Raw genomic sequence first — 18,315 nt, forward strand, 5'->3', positions numbered from 1 at the left:
CTACGCATTACCCTATTTAGTCCATCCTTTGTGGCGTGGCCATCCCTTAGGGCAGGGGTAGGGAAACTTTTTGGCTGAGAGCAATAAACGCCACATATTTTGAAATGTAAATCCGTGAGAGCCATACAATATGTTTAAAGTTTAAACATATTGTATGGCTCTCACGGAATTACATTTTAAACCTCAATACAATTAAATGTGTGCATTTTAGGTAAGACCAACACTTTTAAAGTACAATAAATCTCTGAATTCTTTTTAATAACGTTGTTATGCTGTTCCTAACCAATGATGAATAAAGTACTTCTTACTATTAATTGCATGGTTTTGCTAATGGCTTTGTAGTCTGGTTGATACGTGGTGAGGTTAAGTTTCATGCAGACGTTGAGACTTCCATCTGTTAAACGTGATCGTACGTTGGTCTTAAAGTTCCTTAGATGTGAGAAAGACTGCTCACATGCATACGTAGAGCCAAACATTGTCATTACAGCAATACTCACACGCTGCAGTGTGTGGTATGTGACGGGAAGCGCGTTCCAAGTTTTGACAATCAGCTGGTCCGCCGGTTGAAGTTTTTTCATTTCTCCCCACTTGTGTTTGCTCACCAACTCTGCTTGCTGTCGTGCAAGTCTTTCCAAATCTTCATTCAGTGATTTGAACTTATTCACCCACATGTCTGAGGCCTTCAGGTCAGCAGCTTGTAGCTCAAAATCTCTTGATGGAGACACCGGGGATGTAACTCAGGTCGGCGCTGTCCACTGCACACTCGTGTGGATGGGTGATGAACTTAAAAAGACGAGTGTGCTCACAAAATTCTCCAAAGCGTGCTTTGAATGACTGCAGGAGATTAGATGTGAAGCCCATGACTGCAGGAGATTAGATGTGAAGCCCGCTAGCTGCTGAAGATCAAGATGTTCAACAGGGTTACTTGCTGTGCTTGCATCTTTAAACTCCCCCAGTTTTTCAAAGTGTAGTAAACGACCTATTTCAATGTCGGCGATGAAGAGTTCTAGCTTGTTTTCAAATTCAAACACTGCTTGTTGAAGGAATAAGACTGTATTTTCAACGCCTTGCATTTTCACATTGAGCTGGTTCAGATGTTCAGTGATGTCCACGAGACAGTAGAACTTCAAGAGCCACTCAGGATGCTCGACGTTTTTCATTTCAAGAAAAGTCCGGATTTCGCTCAGAGAAGCCGCAAAATGGCTGAGCATCTTCCCTCTTGACAACCAATGCACATTGCTGTGCAGAAGCAGACCAGGATAATTATTCCCCACTTCTTCCAGCAGTGTATTAAACTGGTGATCATTTAAAGCTCGGGCAACAATAAAGTTGACCACCTGAATGACCAGTGACATCACCTCACCAAGCTGCTCACCACACATCTGAGCACAAAGCGCCTCCTGATGTAGGATGCATTGAAAACCTTAGGATGGTCTCTTTACATGTTCACAAAGAAACGCTACAAATCCTCTGGTTTTCCCCGCCATGCACGGAGCACCATCAGTACACACTGTCACAAACCCGAGCCCAGTACCGGCCTTGTGCCAGTGAAGAACCTCAAAAGGTACCCTGTGAAACTAGTCAGGGCTAATCACTTTGTGTCTGTAAGACAGGAATTGGAGCAGGAAGTGCAGGCTGTGTTTGAACAGGACTTAGACCATAGCCTGGTGAAAACAGACAGGGCCCCTTTAAATCCTCCATTTTGTAAAGGGCTGGCTAAACAGGGCAGGAGGCCCCGTGGACAAGGCATTGTTTGGAATGCTGTGAAAACCCTGAAGGTTGGGTGTCGGTTTGCCTGACATCCAGGTAGTGTGTTTGGGGTTATATTTTTGTTTGTGCTTTGCTGTGTCAAGGAGTTAAACTGATAAAGCTCATGACCTTCCGCTCCTTAATGCTTGAAGGGAAGAGAGAAGCACTGCAACCTGGTACAGTTCAGAGTTTATGTTGGAGCTAAAGACATTTATACTTTGGGCTGTTCTCACTACCTGGGACATTAGTAAAACACTGGAGCATGAACCAGACCAGGCTGGTAAGTGTCGTATTATCTTAGGGCACATTATAGTAACTTTTGGATTTTTGTTTCCTTGCATTTTTTTTTAGCTTTTCCCCATCTGGGTTTTCAATAAACATGATTTATTTCTTTTGGATACTTACGTGAACTGTGCCATTCTGATTTTTGATATACAGAGTGAGATACTCACAACAGGGCTTCCTCCTTCTTGAGGAGGCATGCCAGGGCGATATTGTAAGCATGTGCTAAGCACAAGGGCCGGCCACGCTACATGTGGTGTCAGAAGTGGGATATAGCACCCCCTGTTGGTGGAAAATTTGTTTTGGGGAGAAAAAAATAAAAAGCTATCTGGTGTTTTTTGTTGGTTTGTTTTGCTGTTGGTTGGTTGGTTTTTTTGTTGTTTGTATGACAGCCTCCTAGCGACACAGGCAGCGAAACTGGACCCCTCTATCTCCAACCTGTTGACAGCAACAATTGACTTTAAATCATTTCGAAAAAAAATCAAAACTCTGCTATTCAAAAAATATATCTAGTCCTCTTATCCCTCCCTCTCTTCTCCCCCCCCTTCTTGCAATTCTCCCGTCGACCTCCCTCCCCTCTTGTAACTCCTCAATGACTCAATCCTGTAACCTGCCCCCTCAACTGCAATTTCCCTAAAGGTATTCCTCATTTTTCTACCTATCCTCTTTTACTCTAAAGCCTCTCCTTTGTATCCAACCTCTAATTTGTAACTTCCTGGTAATGTCCAGTTATCTTCAAATGGAATTTGCTTAGAACTGCAAGGTACAGGCAGAATAGAAGTCACTAATGTAATGTAATGTAATCATTGGATTTTTGTTGGAGCTGTCCCTTTTTGGTACTGTGGAGCTTGCACTGGTGGACCAGTGACTTACAGACACCGGAAGACAAGTCACAGGAGGACTGGAAATCAGCAAGCTGGGACATTGAAAAGTCAGTGTTCCAGTCTTTGGAGAGCAGTTCCAGTTTGGAGAGGCTCGGAGTTGGACGCAGGACCCATCCCCAGCGGTATCCGGACCAGAGTCGGAGTGTTCCCGAGTACCTGAGTGATACAAGGCGCAGACTCATCAGTACCGTGGGTAAGAGTACCTAATTCAATGGGCTGTTGAGGATAGAAAGTATCACTCGGGGAGGCTGGTTGGCTACGCTGTTGGAGGAGGGTCAGGAGAAAGTTAAGAGGAGCCACACTTGGTTTTTAAAATTTGATTCCATTTCAGGTGTCGGAGATGGAGCAGCAGCAGGTGTTGCCCCTGATCGCTGTAGAATGCCAGAAGCAGATCCAGGAGATGCAGGAGGTCTTCAGGACAAGCCAGGACCGCTGGAACCAGGTGCAGGACCGTGCGATGATGCAGCACCAGGAACTCATGGCGGCTATGGGGGAGCAATCAAGACTGTTTTGCAATTTCTTCAAGCCCCTCAACAACCGATCCTGGGTGCCCCACTACCAAACTCGGTGCCCCAACAACTGGTAGGAGCCAATCCTTTGGCTTGGATGCACTTAAACAAAATTACGCCAGATGACGCACCCGATGATTTTTTGTCAGCCTTTGAAAGGACTGCAATGCCGCTAGTTGGCCGCAGGAACAGTGGGCAGCACGATTGCTACCTATTTAGTGGGTGAGACTTTAGCTGCCTTCCAAACCTTGAACCCTGATTTGGCCAGCAATTATCAAAATGTCAAGGTGCACATTTTAGATTATTTAGGCTTCACCCACGAACATTATAGGCAAAAGTTTAGATCTGCTATAATGAGGGAGCATGAGAGACCCAAGGCCCTTGTCCAACGCCTAACTAAGATGGCTGAGCATTGGTTACAACCTTGCCTAGCTGACCCTAGGGCACTCTTTACAGAGATTATTAAAGAACAGTGCCTTGAATCAATGCACAAGGAGCTTAGAAGCTGGGTGCAAAAGCAGGGGTGTAAAAGCCTAATACAGGTCTTGGAGGTAGCAAAGGCCTATTTAGATGCCAGGGGTTCTGCCGAGGAAGTGAGGGTAGTTCCTCCTTCCCGTAGTGAGACAGGAAAGGAATTTGCATCAGGCAACAGGCACACTATGTCCCAAAAGCCAAAATGAAAACTAATGAACCCAGGGGTTCCACACGTAGAGAAGGACCCAAGTGTTTCCGCTGTGGTAAAATGGGTCATATACAACGGAACTGTCAGGTTAAAAAGGATCTAGTGGCTTTGAGGGTGACAGACATACCGGAGAGGACGGGATCCTACTTTACTCAGGTGTCAGTAGGGGGGCAGCTGTCCGTGGCTCTGGTGGATACTGGCACTGACCAATCCATGGTGGCAGCTAGACACTGGAAAAAGATCTTTCCTGATGATCAAACGGGAGCCGGGTCGATTGCCATCCGATGTATTCATGGAGATAGTGTCCAGTATCCTCTCAAGAGTGCCACTATCTTACATAAAGATAGGGTTTATCGATTAAAATTGGCAGTAGTGCCGGAAGCCCCATTTGATCTTATATTAGGCAGGGACTGGGGGGGGGGGGTTTAGGAGAATAACTGGGGAATAAGCAAGGATGTGTAAACACTCGTTCACAAAAGGCCTCAACCTCGGTGGAAGGGGAACAATTAGGAGAAGTATTTCCCTTCCAAGAGGGCATGCTTCATAGGTACTCCCAGAGACACGAGGTCTCTTATAAAGTAGGGAAAAAGAAGCAGAAACACCAGTGAAGGCAGACTCTGGGTCGTGTATTATCGAGCCAGGAAATCTCCACCCTCCTGAAGGAAATTATGACGATGTTCCCCACCTTTGCTGCTGAACAGAAAGCAGATCACTCTCTGTTAGAGGCCTGGCAACAGGTTGCTGAGCCTAGACGGGGTAGACAGGCCTTCAAGATAAAGGGGGGGCTACTCATCCACCAGGAGGTAGAGGATACAGGAACCTCGGAAGAACAGTTGGTGGTCCCAAGAGGGTTTAGGAAGGTCGTTCTTCAGACTGCTCATGACCATCCCTTATCGGGGCATAAGGGGGCGGAGGCCTCATTGAAGCAAGTTAGGCATAGATTGTTAGGAGTAGAAGTAGGTTATAGGGACAGGATTAGAGGATTAGAGTTAAGTTACAAAATTAGTTTGGGATCACTGTTCAGGCAATAGGCCTGATGGGCCGCCGCGGGAGTGGACCACTGGGCAGGATGGACCTCTGGTCTGTCTCAGCGGAGGCACCTTCTTATGTTTTGGCCAGGGATTCGGCAGGATGTACTAGACTATTATACAGCTTGCCCCACATGTCAAAAATTGTCCTTGGTGAAACCCTTTCAAGCGCCTCTGATTCCTATCCCGAGGGTAGCTGACCCCTGTAGTAGACTGGCTATGGACATCGTGGGACCCTTGGAAAAACCCCCACAGGGATACAGTTTTATTCTAGTGGTGATGGATGTGGCCACTAGATTTTCATGGGCCTTTCCTTTAAGGAAGACGTCATCTGCTGCCATTATGAAAGAGCTTACAAGTTTATTCAGTATGATAGGGTTTCCTCGGGAAGTGCTCACGGACCAAGGCAGTAATTTCATGTCCAAAGAAATACAGGACTATTGGTGAGGGTTTGGATTTAGGCCCATTCGGACCTCAGCATATCATCCTCAGGCTAACGGACTGGTCGAACGCTTTAACCAGACCTTAAAACAAATGTTGAAGAAAGGGTTAGATGGGGAACTGAAAGATTGGAACTAGAGAATGACACGGTGAAAAAATTGGTCCCCGTCACCGCCCCGTCCCCGTCTCACCATCCCCGTCACCGCCCCGTCCCCGTCTCACCATCCTCTTCACCGCCCCGTCACCGCCACTGCCACCCCATTCACCGCCCCGTCACCGCCACTGCAATCCCATTCACTTTTCTTTATTTACGTATAAAGGAAACATTCTTTAAAACTTTAAAACTTAGTTAAATATTAGTTAATAACTATACAAAAACAAAACACGCAGAGAAAAAATTAATTAATATAAATTCTCAAAACTGACACATTTTGATCACTAAATTTAAAATAGTTATTTTTCATACAGTTTTTCAATCACTAATCTTCCACCACCCCTGGGGCTAGCAATGCAAAAACAAACACGACATGTACTTTAAATGCTTACAATGTTAGCCTATATGGTAAGTAGACGCGGCCGCTGTACCTAATCGCGGCAAAGATCTCCCTGCCGTGATTAGCATAGTGACCGCGGCTACGGCTGCAAGTCTCCCCTCCCCCCAGCGATCACGGCAGGAGGGCACCCAACCCCTCCTGTAGACCCCCCCAACGGCCCTCCCGACAATCGCAGCAGAAGGGTACCCAACCCCTCCTGCCGGTCCTCCCAATGGCATCCCCTAAGATCGCCGGCAGGAGGGTACCCAACCCCTCCTGCTGGACCCCCCCCCCAACGAACCCTCCCACCCCGGAACCCCCTTAGTCTTACTTTCCAAGTTGGACCGGACGGCTCCTCACACGTATGGCCAGCAGGCTTGCCTCCGTCCAAATGAGGCGGGCCCGCCCCTACCCTGCCCAACCCACAGGATCCTAGGGCCTGATTGGTCTAGGCACCTAAAGCCACTCCCGCTATAGGAGGGGCCTTAGGTGCTTGGGCCAATCAGGCCCTAGGATCCTGTGGGTTAGGCAGGGGAGGGGAGGGGAGGGCCCGCCTCATTTGGACGGAGGCAGGCCTGCTGGCCAGACGAGCGAGGAGCTGTCCGGTCCAACTTGGAAAGTAAGACTAAGGGTGGTGTTTCGGGATGGCGGGGTTTGTTGGGGGAGGGACCGGCAGGAGGGGTTGGGCACCCTCCTATTGTCGATATAGGGGGCCGTTGGGGGTGCCGGCAGGAGGGGTTGGGCACCCTCCTACCAGTGAGGGCGATCGTCGGGGGGGGGGGGCGGGTTCTATTGGCAGGAAGGGTTGATCTGACAAATGAGGAGCACGGTGAAAACACAGGTAAATTGCGGTTCCTAGAGGGGGGGACATTGGCCTGCGGGGACAAATCTATTCACCGTTTTTGCGGTCGGTGAAAGGATTTGTCCCCGCGTCTGCGGCGATTTGCTAATGAGATCACCATAACCCGCAGCCAAACCGCAGCCACGCAGCGGTTCGCTGCGGGGATCGCTCCCCGTGTCATTCTCTAATTGGAACCTCTGGGTGCCCTTTGTACTCCTAGCCTGTAGAGAAAGTCCAGGACTCACTAGGGGTAAGCCCATTCGAAATGTTATTTGGGAGGAACCCTAGGGGTATTTTGGATGTGTTAAAGGAAGGGTGTAGTCCCTCAGAGGAAGCCGACACCAACCTAATATCATACCTGACGCAGTTGAAGCACCGACTAACGCAGGTGGCTCAAATTGGCAAAAATAATTTAGAATGGAGCCAGAGAAGACAAAGATTTATTATGATCAGAAATCTCGGGAAAGACATCTGCAAGTGGGAGATAGGATGCTAATTTTGGTGCCCACTGACCCCCATAAGTTCCTGGCACAGTGGAAGGGCCCGGCCACTGTGGTGAAAAGATTGAATGAGGTGGACTATCAGGTTAGAGATGAGAAGGGACGGGAGTAAACATATCACATCAACCTGCTCAAGCCCTGGAAGGACAGGGAAACTTTAGCACCGATAGCACAACAAATCCAAGAGGAAGATTTTGAGCCCCAGGTGGAAGATCTCACTCAGGAAGAAGGGGTCAATATAGGTACGGAACTCTGATGCCCAGGTTCAACCAGGTGCATTGGTTAAGAACATTGAGGATGTGTTCTCTGTGACCCCAGGGCGCACTGAGGTGGTAGCCCATGATATCATTACCACACCGGGTAGGATAGTGTGCGTTAAACCATAAAGGTTATCAGAAGAAATGAAGAAGCTAGTATAAGACCTAGTGGATGAAATGTTGGCCCTGGGAGTAATTGAGCCCTCACTTAGCCCATGGTGCAGTCCTATAGTAATTGTACCCAAGGCAGATGGGTCCCCTAGATTCTGTATAGACTTCCATCAACTTAATGAGGTCTCTGAATTCGACGCTTTCCCTATGCCATGGGTAGATGAACTATTAGACTGTCTAGGACAGACCCAGTACTTATCCACATTGGATTTAACGAAAGGGTACTGGCAGATATCCTTAATGCCAGCTGTTAGACCCAAAACAGCCTTCAGTACCCCTGCTGGCCTGTTCCAATTTAGGCGCAAGCCTTTTCGCCTTCATGGCGCTGCTGCAATGTGTCAAAGGCTAGTCAATGAGATGCTATGGGACCACCATCCCTATGCGGAGGCATACCTGGATGATATTGTCATCCACTCGAGCAGTTGGACTCAGCACTTGTAACATGTTGTGGCATTCCTGAGGTCATTGAGGGAGACTGGCTTAACGGTAAATCCCAAGAAATGTTTCCTGGGAGAGAGGGAGGTGAGGTACTTGGGCTATGTTGTAGGCCGGGGCCAGGTAAAACCTCTAGTGGACAAAATCCAGTGTATTAAGTCCTACCCCTTACTTGTCACAAAGAAGCAGCTAAGAGGGTTCTTAGGGCTTATAGGATATTATAGGAGGTTTATTCCCCAGTTTGCTACCAGAGCGGCTCCGCTTACGAATATGTTAAAGAAGGATCAACCAGACACCTTAAACTGGGGAATGCTAGGGCAGGAAGCCTTAAAGGATCTGAAAGACTGTCTTTCTTCAGAACCAGTTTTAAGGGCTGTGGATTTCTCTAAAACTATGATCCTACAGACAGACGCTTCCACAAGTGGATTAGGGGCTATCCTTAGTCAGGAGGTGCAAGGAATAGATCACCCAGTACTGTACCTCAGTCACAAACTCCATGACAATGAGAGAGGGTACGCCACAGTAGAACTGGAATGCCTAGCTGCTAAGTGGGCGTTGCAGACCTTGTTTCACTATTTGGAGGGCGGATAATTCACATTGGTAATTGATCATGCAGCCCTCAAATGGTTGAACACCATGAGAAATAACAATGCTAGGTTTACCCAGAAGGAACACAAAAAACACCAGAAAGAATGTCATCGAGTAGTTAGGAAAGCAAAAAGAGAATACGAAGAGAAGCTGGCTGGGGAAGCGAGAAACTTCAAACCGTTCTTCAGGTACGTGAAAGGGAAGCAACCGGCGAGAGAGGAAGTGGGACCGTTGAGACAGAAAGGGAGTGGTAAAGGAGGAAAAAGAGGTAGTGGACAGGTTAAACAAGTTCTTCTCGTCGGTCTTCACAAGCAAGGGCATATCTAATGTACCAGAACCCGAGGAGATCATAAGTGGGGTCAAGATGAAAAGCTGGAGCAAATAGAGGTAATCAAAATGTATATGAAACGTATTGTGAATGATATTTAGTAGCAGGGAATCATTCATACCACATTTATAAGAACTCTTGACCTCACACCATCAATATGAAAAAGAATAAAACAACGGAGAAAAATAAACCTCAATTGTGAGAGGCCGGGACTACACAAGTGCCCGAACCTACTCACATCATCACTGATTTATGAAAAAACTCCGTGTACATTTAAATAAATAGTTTCCATTCATGCACGGTAATATTTTTCAAAAAAAATTTTTTCAAAGATTTTTTAGTGCGAACAGTGTAAGCAGAGTTCAATATATTAGAACATATCAACAGCATGAACAGGATCCCCAACTGACTAAAATATTAGCGAGGGCTACAGCTCAACTTTACAGATATAGGCAGTTGTTGAGGTGTGGAATCTGGAGCAATACTAAGAGAAAAAAACATTCACTCATCTGAAAGTGTGAAATGACTCAAAAGATTCTCAATTTCTTGTCCCGACAGAAAAGTCCTTCTGTTTCGTCTGAAAGGCTACTTCAGGGGATAAGTCCAGTGTCCAAAAATCAACCCGCTTCTTCCAACGCAACAGTTGTAAAGCTGGCTCCTCTCAAAATGGTTCTATGACTGCGAGACGCGCCCGGCTCGAACAAAAAAAACGAACGAACCGGGCGACATGACATCATCACAAAAACGTGATGCGTGATAGGCTAAACCTCAGCTGATATACAACCAACATAAATTATTAGTCCTATGTTTCATGGAACATTACAACGTTCAAAATTAGCGATCTTATATTTCATAAGAAGTTAGCGATCTTATATTTCATAAGAAGTTTCAAAGTTCAATAGAAAGGTTGCCACTCATAAACAGTATTTAGACCATGAGGCTCTAAAGTTTGCAAGCGGTTAATCCACTGTTGCTCTTTCTGCCATAGCACTCTCCTGATGTCTCCTCTCCTCTGAGATACAACCATCTTCTCGATCACCCAACATTTCAGATTCTCAAACCTGTGTTCATATTGGATACAGTGGGTAACTATAGGAGCTGTCAACTTCCGGGTGTTTAGACAGCTTTTGTGCTCCGTTAATCTCACAGTTAAAGTACGTGAGGTTTGACCTACATAAATCAGGTCACATGGACATTGAAGTATGTATATGATGTTAGTAGATTGGCAAGTAGAAGTATGACGTAAACTATAATTCTTGCCGTTACTCGGGTTAATGAAATTAGAAGCAGTAACCATTATGTTACAATTGGAACAATGACCACAAGGGCTATGTCCCAATACAGTATCCAAAATTTCTTGGTCAAAACGTTCTTTAGAAGTATGACATAACCAGTCACTTAAATTCCTATTCCTTGACTGAGAAAAAATAAATTTCTTATTTTCAAAACATGGAAGAGTTTTGAGTAATGAAAGATGTTTTTTATATTTTTTTAACAATTTGCTGAGACATTCGAGTTTGTTTTATTACACATGGAATCAATTCTTCTACTTGAGGTCTTCTATATTCCAATAACACTTCTCTCGGATTATGTAAAGCTCGTTTTTTTGCTTTTTTAACCACTGCATGCGGGTAATCCCTAGATAATAACCTTTGTTCAAGGATTTTAGCTTCTTGAATAAATTTATCTTTAGTGTTACATATCCGTCGGTATCTCAGAAACTGAGCAAACAGAATACTCGTTTTTAAGTGAACAGGATGCATACTTTCAAATTTCAACAGGGTGTTTTTATCAGTATCTTTACGGTAGATGGAGGTTTCAAAGTGGTGATCTTTCTTCTGAACTAAAACATCTAGAAAACTGATCTTATCCATACTGTATGACATAGTAAATTTGATGGAACGGTGGCACTGATTTATTAATATCTCAAAGTCCAGAAGTTGTTGCAAAGTGCCCGACCATATCACAAAGATATCGTCAATAAAACGCCACCATTTAAATATGTGTTGAAACTCAGGAAGTGTATAGATAAACGACTCCTCAAACCAAGACATGTAAAGATTGGCTATTGTGGGTGCAAATGAAGCCCCCATCGCAATCCCCGAGAGTTGTTTATAAAATTCTCCATTATAAATAAAATAATTATTTTTCAAGGCAATGGCACATAGTTCTTTTAGAAAGCGCGTATAATTGCTATCCCCATTAGGTTGAGAATTCCACAAAATCTCAAGTACTAGAAGAGCTTCTTCCTGGGGGATGTTTGTATATAACGAACAGACATCAAATGTAGCCAATATACAATCCATAGAAGTTTCTAATTTCAGATCGTTTAACATCTTTAAAAATTGGGTAGTATCCTGTATATATGATTTGATGTTTTTCAAAAAACCTTGAAGTTTTTTATCAATATACTTGCTTGTTCTTTCTAATAGTGAATCACGAGCTGATACAATGGGGCGACCCGGAGGACGCTGAGCATTCTTATGAACCTTCGGCAGAAGGTAAAATATAGGTACCTTAAAATGTTGAGGGGTAAGAAAACTGAACTCTTTTTTTGTTAGAAAACCTTGTTTCACTGCTTCTGCACTAATCTCCGCAATTAATGCAAAAATTTCTAGAGAGGGATCATGCTGTAATTTCAAATATATTTCCTCATTCAACAATTGAGCATTAGCTTCTGCAATATAAAGATCTAAACCCCAAACAACTACAGCACCACCTTTATCCGCACGTCTGATGACAATTGTAGGATCTTTACTTAAATGCTGTAAGGCAATCCATTCTGTAGAAGATAATTTATAGGATTTTTTCCGAATCTTAGCAATTTCTTCTATATGTTGAAGTTCCCGAGTCATCAAATTTTTAAAGGCCTGTATTATAGGGTTTGGAGGACCCGGAGGGTTCCATTTAGATTTCGGTTGAACACAAGATGTATCCGGTTCAGAACCAGGATGCTCATGAAAAAAAGAGCAGAGATTTAGTCTACGCAAAAATTTTTCTAAATCAATTTGAGCTTGAAAAGAGTTATGGGCTACCATGGGGACAAAAGTTAAACCTTTAGATAATAGAGCTGTCTCTTCTAAAGTCAATGTTCTATTGGATATATTAATCACAATTAGTTCCGTTTCTTCTGTGATCGAGCTCGTGACCGTCCTCGATATGTTCCCCTGCCTCGAGTGTTTCTTTCCCCTCTTGTTTGACTTATAGTTAGTCTGTTTTGGCCTTGATCCCCATCCGGATCTTCAGATGTAGAAGTGCCTTCACTATTTAAGTTCTCAGAGGATTCACCCGATGTGGTAAATCTAACAGTCTTAGGTTTATAATTAGTATTCAACCATCTGTACACATATCCAGTTTGATAATCTTTCTCATCCCTTTGGAACTTCTTAAGTTTATTCGTTCTCACTTCTCTACGAAGTTTATCCATTTTGGAATTAGAATCAGCTAGTTTATTTTCAAAATCCACATTTTTACGTGCTTCTATTAAAAGTTCTTCATGTTTTATTTTAGTTTCTTGAATCTTAGTTTGTAAGATTTTAATCAATAATAACATCAAATCTAAGGAGCCAGCTTTACAACTGTTGCGTTGGAAGAAGCGGGTTGATTTTTGGACACTGGACTTATCCCCTGAAGTAGCCTTTCAGGCGAAACAGAAGGACTTTTCTGTCGGGACAAGAAATTGAGAATCTTTCGAGTCATTTCACACTTTCAGATGAGTGAATGTTTTTTTCTCTTAGTATTGCTCCAGATTCCACGCCTCAACAACTGCCTATATCTGTAAAGTTGAGCTGTAGCCCTCGCTAATATTTTAGTCAGTTGGGGATCCTGTTCATGCTGTTGATATGTTCTAATATATTGAACTCTGCTTACACTGTTCGCACTAAAAAATCTTTGAAAAAAAATCTTTTGAAAAATATTACCGTGCATGAATGGAAACTATTTATTTAAATGTACACGGAGTTTTTTCATAAATCAGTGATGATGTGAGTAGGTTCGGGCACTTGTGTAGTCCCGGCCTCTCACAATTGAGGTTTATTTTTCTCCGTTGTTTTATTCTTTTTCATATTGATGGTGTGATGTCAAGAGTTCTTATAAATGTGGTATGAATGATTCCCTGCTACTAAATATCATTCACAATACGTTTCATATACATTTTGATTATATACGATTGGATTTCCTAATATATTTAGGCAAATAGAGGTAAGCCATGAGGACGTCCTCTGACAGATAGATTGAAAAGTGACAAATCACCAGGCCCGGACGGAATCCATCCAGGGGTACTGAAAGAACTGAGAAAGGAAATAGCGGAAACACTCCGACAAATATGTAACCTATCATTGAAAACTGGGGAGATCCTGGAGGACTGGAAAATAGCAAATGTCATGCCTATCTTTAAGATGGGATCGAGAGGTGACCCGGGAAACTAAAGATCGGTGAGCTTGACTTCGGTTCCGGGTAAGATGATGGAAGCACTGATTAAAGACAGCATCTGTGAGCACATAGAAAAAAATGGGCAGCTGAGGGCGAGCCAGCATGGCTTCTGCAAGGGAAGGTCATGCCTCACGAACTTACTACACTTCTTTGAGGGAATAAACAGCCAGATGGACAAAGGGGAACCCCATAGACATCATTTACCTCGACTTCCAAAAAGCATTCGACAAGGTACCCCACGAACGGCTACTTAAAGAGCTGTGGAACCACGGGGTGGAGGGGGATGTATACCAATGGATTAAACACTGGTTGGCGGGCAGAAAACAGAGGGTTGGAGTGAAGGGCCAATACTCAGACTGGCAATGGGTCATGAGAGGAGTTCTGCAGGGGTCGGTGTTGGGACCGCTCCTGTTCAATATATTTATAAACGATCTGGAGGCTGGGACGAAATGTGAGGTTATCAAATTTGCAGATGACAACAAACTCTGCAGCATGGTCAGAACCAAGGAAGACTGTGAGGAACTACAAAGGGTCCTAACAAAACTGGAAGAGTGGGCAAAAAAAGTGGCAGATGCATTTTAATATAGAGAAATGCAAAGTCATGCATGTTGGGGAAAACCCCCGATGTTTAGCTATACAATGGGGGGATCATTGCTAGGGATAAGTACCCTTGAAAGAGACCTAGGTGTGCTGGTGGATACAACAATGAAAGCATCGGCACAATGTGTGACAGCCTCAAAGAAAGCAAACAGAATGCTGGGTATCATCAAGAAGGGTATCACGGCCAGGACAAAGGAAGTCATCATGCCACTGTATCGTGCAATGGTACACCCACATCTGGAGTACTGTGTCCAGTATTGGTCGCCGTACCTCAAGAAGGACATGGCAATACACGAGGGGGTCCAGAGAAGAGCGACGAAAATGATAAGAGGTGTGGAAAACTTTACATATGCCGACAGGCTTAAAAAGCTGGGGCTGTTCTCCCTGGAAAAGCGGAGACTTAGAGGAGACATGATAGAAACTTTCAAGATCTTGAAGGGCATAGATAAGGTAGACAGGGAGAGATTCTTCAGACTGTGGGGAACAACAAGTACAAGGGGGCACTCGGAGAAACTGAAAGGGGACAGGTTTAGAACCAATGCCAGAAAGTTCTTCTTCACCCAGAGAGTGGTGGACACGTGGAACGCACTCCCGGAGGTTGTGATAGGGCAGAAGACACTACAGGGATTCAAAGAAGGTTTGGATAAATTCCTGAAGGACAAGGAGATTGAGGGGTACGGACAGAAGTAGTGATAGGTTATAGGATGAGGCAGGGACCACTTGACAGGTCATGGACCTGATGGGCCGCCGCGGGTGCAGACTGCTGGGCACGATGGACCTCTGGTCTGACGCAGTGGAGGCAACTTCTTATGTTCTTATCTTGCCCTCCAAACATTTAGATTTAAGGTAGTGCACGGGCCAGGACATCTCAGCACTAACTTGGATAGGTTGTCTGTTTACAGGAGAACCCAGAGAAAGGTAGACCATGCCCGGGTGGTCATAGTTTAAGGGGGAGGGTTTGTCACAAACCCAAGACCAGTACCGGCCTTGTGCCAGTGAAGAACCTCAAAAAGCACCCTGTGAAACTAGTTAGGGCTAATCACTTTGTGCCTGTAAGACAGGAAGTGAAGGCTGTGTTTGAACAGGACTTAGACCATAGCCTGGTGAAAACAGACAGGGCCCCTTTAAATCCTCCATTTTGTAAAGGGCTGGCTAAACATGGCAGGAGGTAGCCTCAGCTGAAGAAAGCTAGGCCCTTGGGTAGGACTGGGCGGGACACAGGAGCCTTGGAACAATTGGAAAGCTGGCTGTCCCAGAGAGGGAAGGAGGCCAGGGAAGTTCCCAGGTGGAAGGAACCTCCACCAGCCCAAGAATCCACAGATGTGGAAATGTTTGACACAGAGGCAGAGCAGCAAACACAGGAGACCCAGGTATTGGAGGACATGGATTGTAGTTCTCTTCCAGAGCTTGGTGTCCAGAGGCCATGGAAGTGAGCTGAGCTGGCTCAGTGTTTGCCTTTCAGAGTTGGATTTTTTTAATGGAATTTTTGATGTGCTGATTGGCTTACTGTGGGAAATATGCTTAAGGACAATTAAGCCCCATGGACAAGACAGTGTTCTCCCCAGGGCCTTTTAGCCGGGCGCACCACCCGGCTAATTTAGATGACCGCCCGGTGAATCCTTCTGCTGCCGCCGATGCTCCTTCCCGGGCTGACTCTCCGCCAAAAATTGTTTTGACGCCTGCCTTTTTTTTTTTTGCCAGCATGCTTTTACTTGCTTCAGGCCTTCCTCATTGCCGGGTCCTGCCTACTTTCTGTTACCACGAAGGCAGAACCCGGCAGCGAGGAAGGCCCGAAGCAAGTAAAAGCAGTAAGTTGTAAGCTTCCCTCCGGGGCTCTAACGCGTGCGTGCTAGCTTCCCTTCTCTTCCCTACCCCCCAAGGAACGCAACTTCCTGTTTCGAAAAGAAGAGAAGTGAAGTTGGTACGCAAACGATAGAGCCCCGGAGGGAAGTATATTTGTGTATTTTGTATAGTTGTTCCTGAGGTGACATTGCATAAAGTCATCTGCCTTGACCTCTTTGAAAACCCGCGGAATATAAATGATAATTAACATTTTCTCTGCGTACAGTGTGCTTTGTGTTTTTTTAGAATTTTATTATTGGTAGATCATTTTGACTTGGTCATTTTAAAAGTAGCTCGCAAGCCCAAAAAGTGTGGGCACTTCTGCTGTAGAGCCATTCTTGTATGACTGGATGAGCTATATTGAGCATTGGAAAATAATAATAATTAACTAATAAAAATAGTACACATTTATGGCTCCTTTTCCTAAGCTGCGAAAATGGTTTTAGCGTGTGCTTAGCGCGCGCAGAATTACCACACGCGCTAGATGCTAATGCCAGCATTGAGCTGGCGTTAGTTTTCCCATGTAGTGTGGGAGTTTGCGCGTGCTAAAAATGTTAGTGCACCTTAGTAAAAGAGGGGGTTAATTTTCCCCACCACCAAATTTCTCCATCCCACCCCACCCGGCTACTTTTTCATGCCACCTGGATGGAAAAAATTTCTGGGGAGAACACTGCAAGGCATTGTTTGGAATGCTGTGAAAACCCTGAAGCTTGGGTGTCAGTTTGCCTGACATCCAGGTAGTGTGTTTGGGGTTATATTTTTGTTTGTGCTTTGGTGTGCTAAGGAGTTAAACTGATAAAGCTCATGACCTTCCGCTCCTTAATGCTTGAAAGGAAGAGAGAAGCACTGCAACCTGGTACAGTTCAGAGTTTATGTTGGAGCTAAAGAGACTCATTTATACTTTGGGCAGTTCTCACTACTTGGCAGTAGAACTTACCTGGGACATTAGTAAAACACTGGAGCATGAACCAGACCAGGCTGGTAAGATTCGTATTATCTTGGGGCACATTATAGTAACTTTTGGATTTTTGTTTCCTTGCATTTTTTTTGCTTTGCCCCATCTGGATTTTCAATAAACATGATTTCTTTCTTTTGGATACTTACGTGAACCATGCCATTCTGATTTTTGATACACAGAGTTAGATACTCCCAACAGGGCTTCCTCCTTCTTAAAGAGGCATGCCAGGGCGATATTGTAAGCGTGTGACGGTCACTGCTAGGCATAAGGGCCGGCCACGCTACAACACCAAAACAAGTTTATCCATCGGTAGAGCTTTTTCTTTAACGAATTCAATGAAAGACTTGAATAGATCTTCCCCTCTTGTTGTCTCTTTCATAGGCAAACAGCAAGACTTTCCTCACGTAGTGTGTTAGCGACAGCATACCTTGCAATCACACTGAACTGGGATAAATGGCTTATGTCTGTCGATTCAGTCAAAACGAGAGAAAAGAATGGTGTCCTCCACTTGTGTTGCCTCAATTTGATTTGCCATCATGATGGTACGATCGTGAACAGTTCTTGCCGACAGAGGCAACGTGGATAAGTGTAAAGTGATGCATGTCGGTAACAAAAATCTCATGCATGAATACAGGATATCCGGGCGGTACTTGGAGAGACCTCCCAGGAAAGGGACTTGGGAGTTCTGATCGACAAGTCGATGAAGCTGTCCACACAATGTGCGGTGGCGGCAAAAAGGGCAAATAGAATGCTAGGAATGACAGGCTTTTGAATTTTGACAATTCTTCTTCTCCTCTTGATTACTGTAATTATTCCAGAATTAATCCAGCTACCTCTCCTCCCTTGTAACCAAAAAAAAAAACCCAAAACCAATACTGTTGTAACTTCACTGGAAATGTCCAGTTAGCTCTTTTGTAATCCGCCTTGAACTGCAAGGTATAGGCGGAATAGAAGTCCCTAATGTAATGTAAAGAAGGGGATCATGAACAGATCAGAGAAGGTTATCATGCCACTGTACCGGGCCATGGTACGCCCTCACCTGGAGTACTGCGTCCAGCACTGGTCGCCGTACATGAAGAAGGACATGGTACTACTCGAAAGGGTCCAGAGAAGAGCAACTAAGATGGTTAAGGGGCTGGAAGAGCTGCCGTACAGCGAAAGATTAGAGAAACTGGGCCTCTTCTTCCTCGAACAGAGGAGATTGAGAGGGGACATGATAGAAACATTCAAGGTACTGAAGGGGATAGACTTAGTAG

The 18,315-nt window shown here is 44.8% G+C and overlaps 1 protein-coding gene across 1 annotated transcript in view; it reads left to right on the plus strand.

Moving 5' to 3' along the window:
• Positions 1 to 1,442: 1,442 nt before the first annotated feature.
• Positions 1,443 to 18,315, plus strand: part of LOC117346196 (vomeronasal type-2 receptor 26-like) — a 124,955-nt gene continuing 108,082 nt past the window's right edge. Inside the window, exons 1-2 of the mRNA XM_033915598.1 lie at positions 1,443 to 1,778; positions 3,247 to 3,497. Of these exons, the coding sequence (XP_033771489.1) occupies positions 1,443 to 1,778; positions 3,247 to 3,497 (587 nt within the window). The remainder of the gene's footprint in view (positions 1,779 to 3,246; positions 3,498 to 18,315) is intronic.

The sequence above is a fragment of the Geotrypetes seraphini genome, chromosome 12 (assembly GCF_902459505.1).
Source record: "Geotrypetes seraphini chromosome 12, aGeoSer1.1, whole genome shotgun sequence".
Lineage (NCBI taxonomy): Eukaryota > Metazoa > Chordata > Amphibia > Gymnophiona > Dermophiidae > Geotrypetes > Geotrypetes seraphini.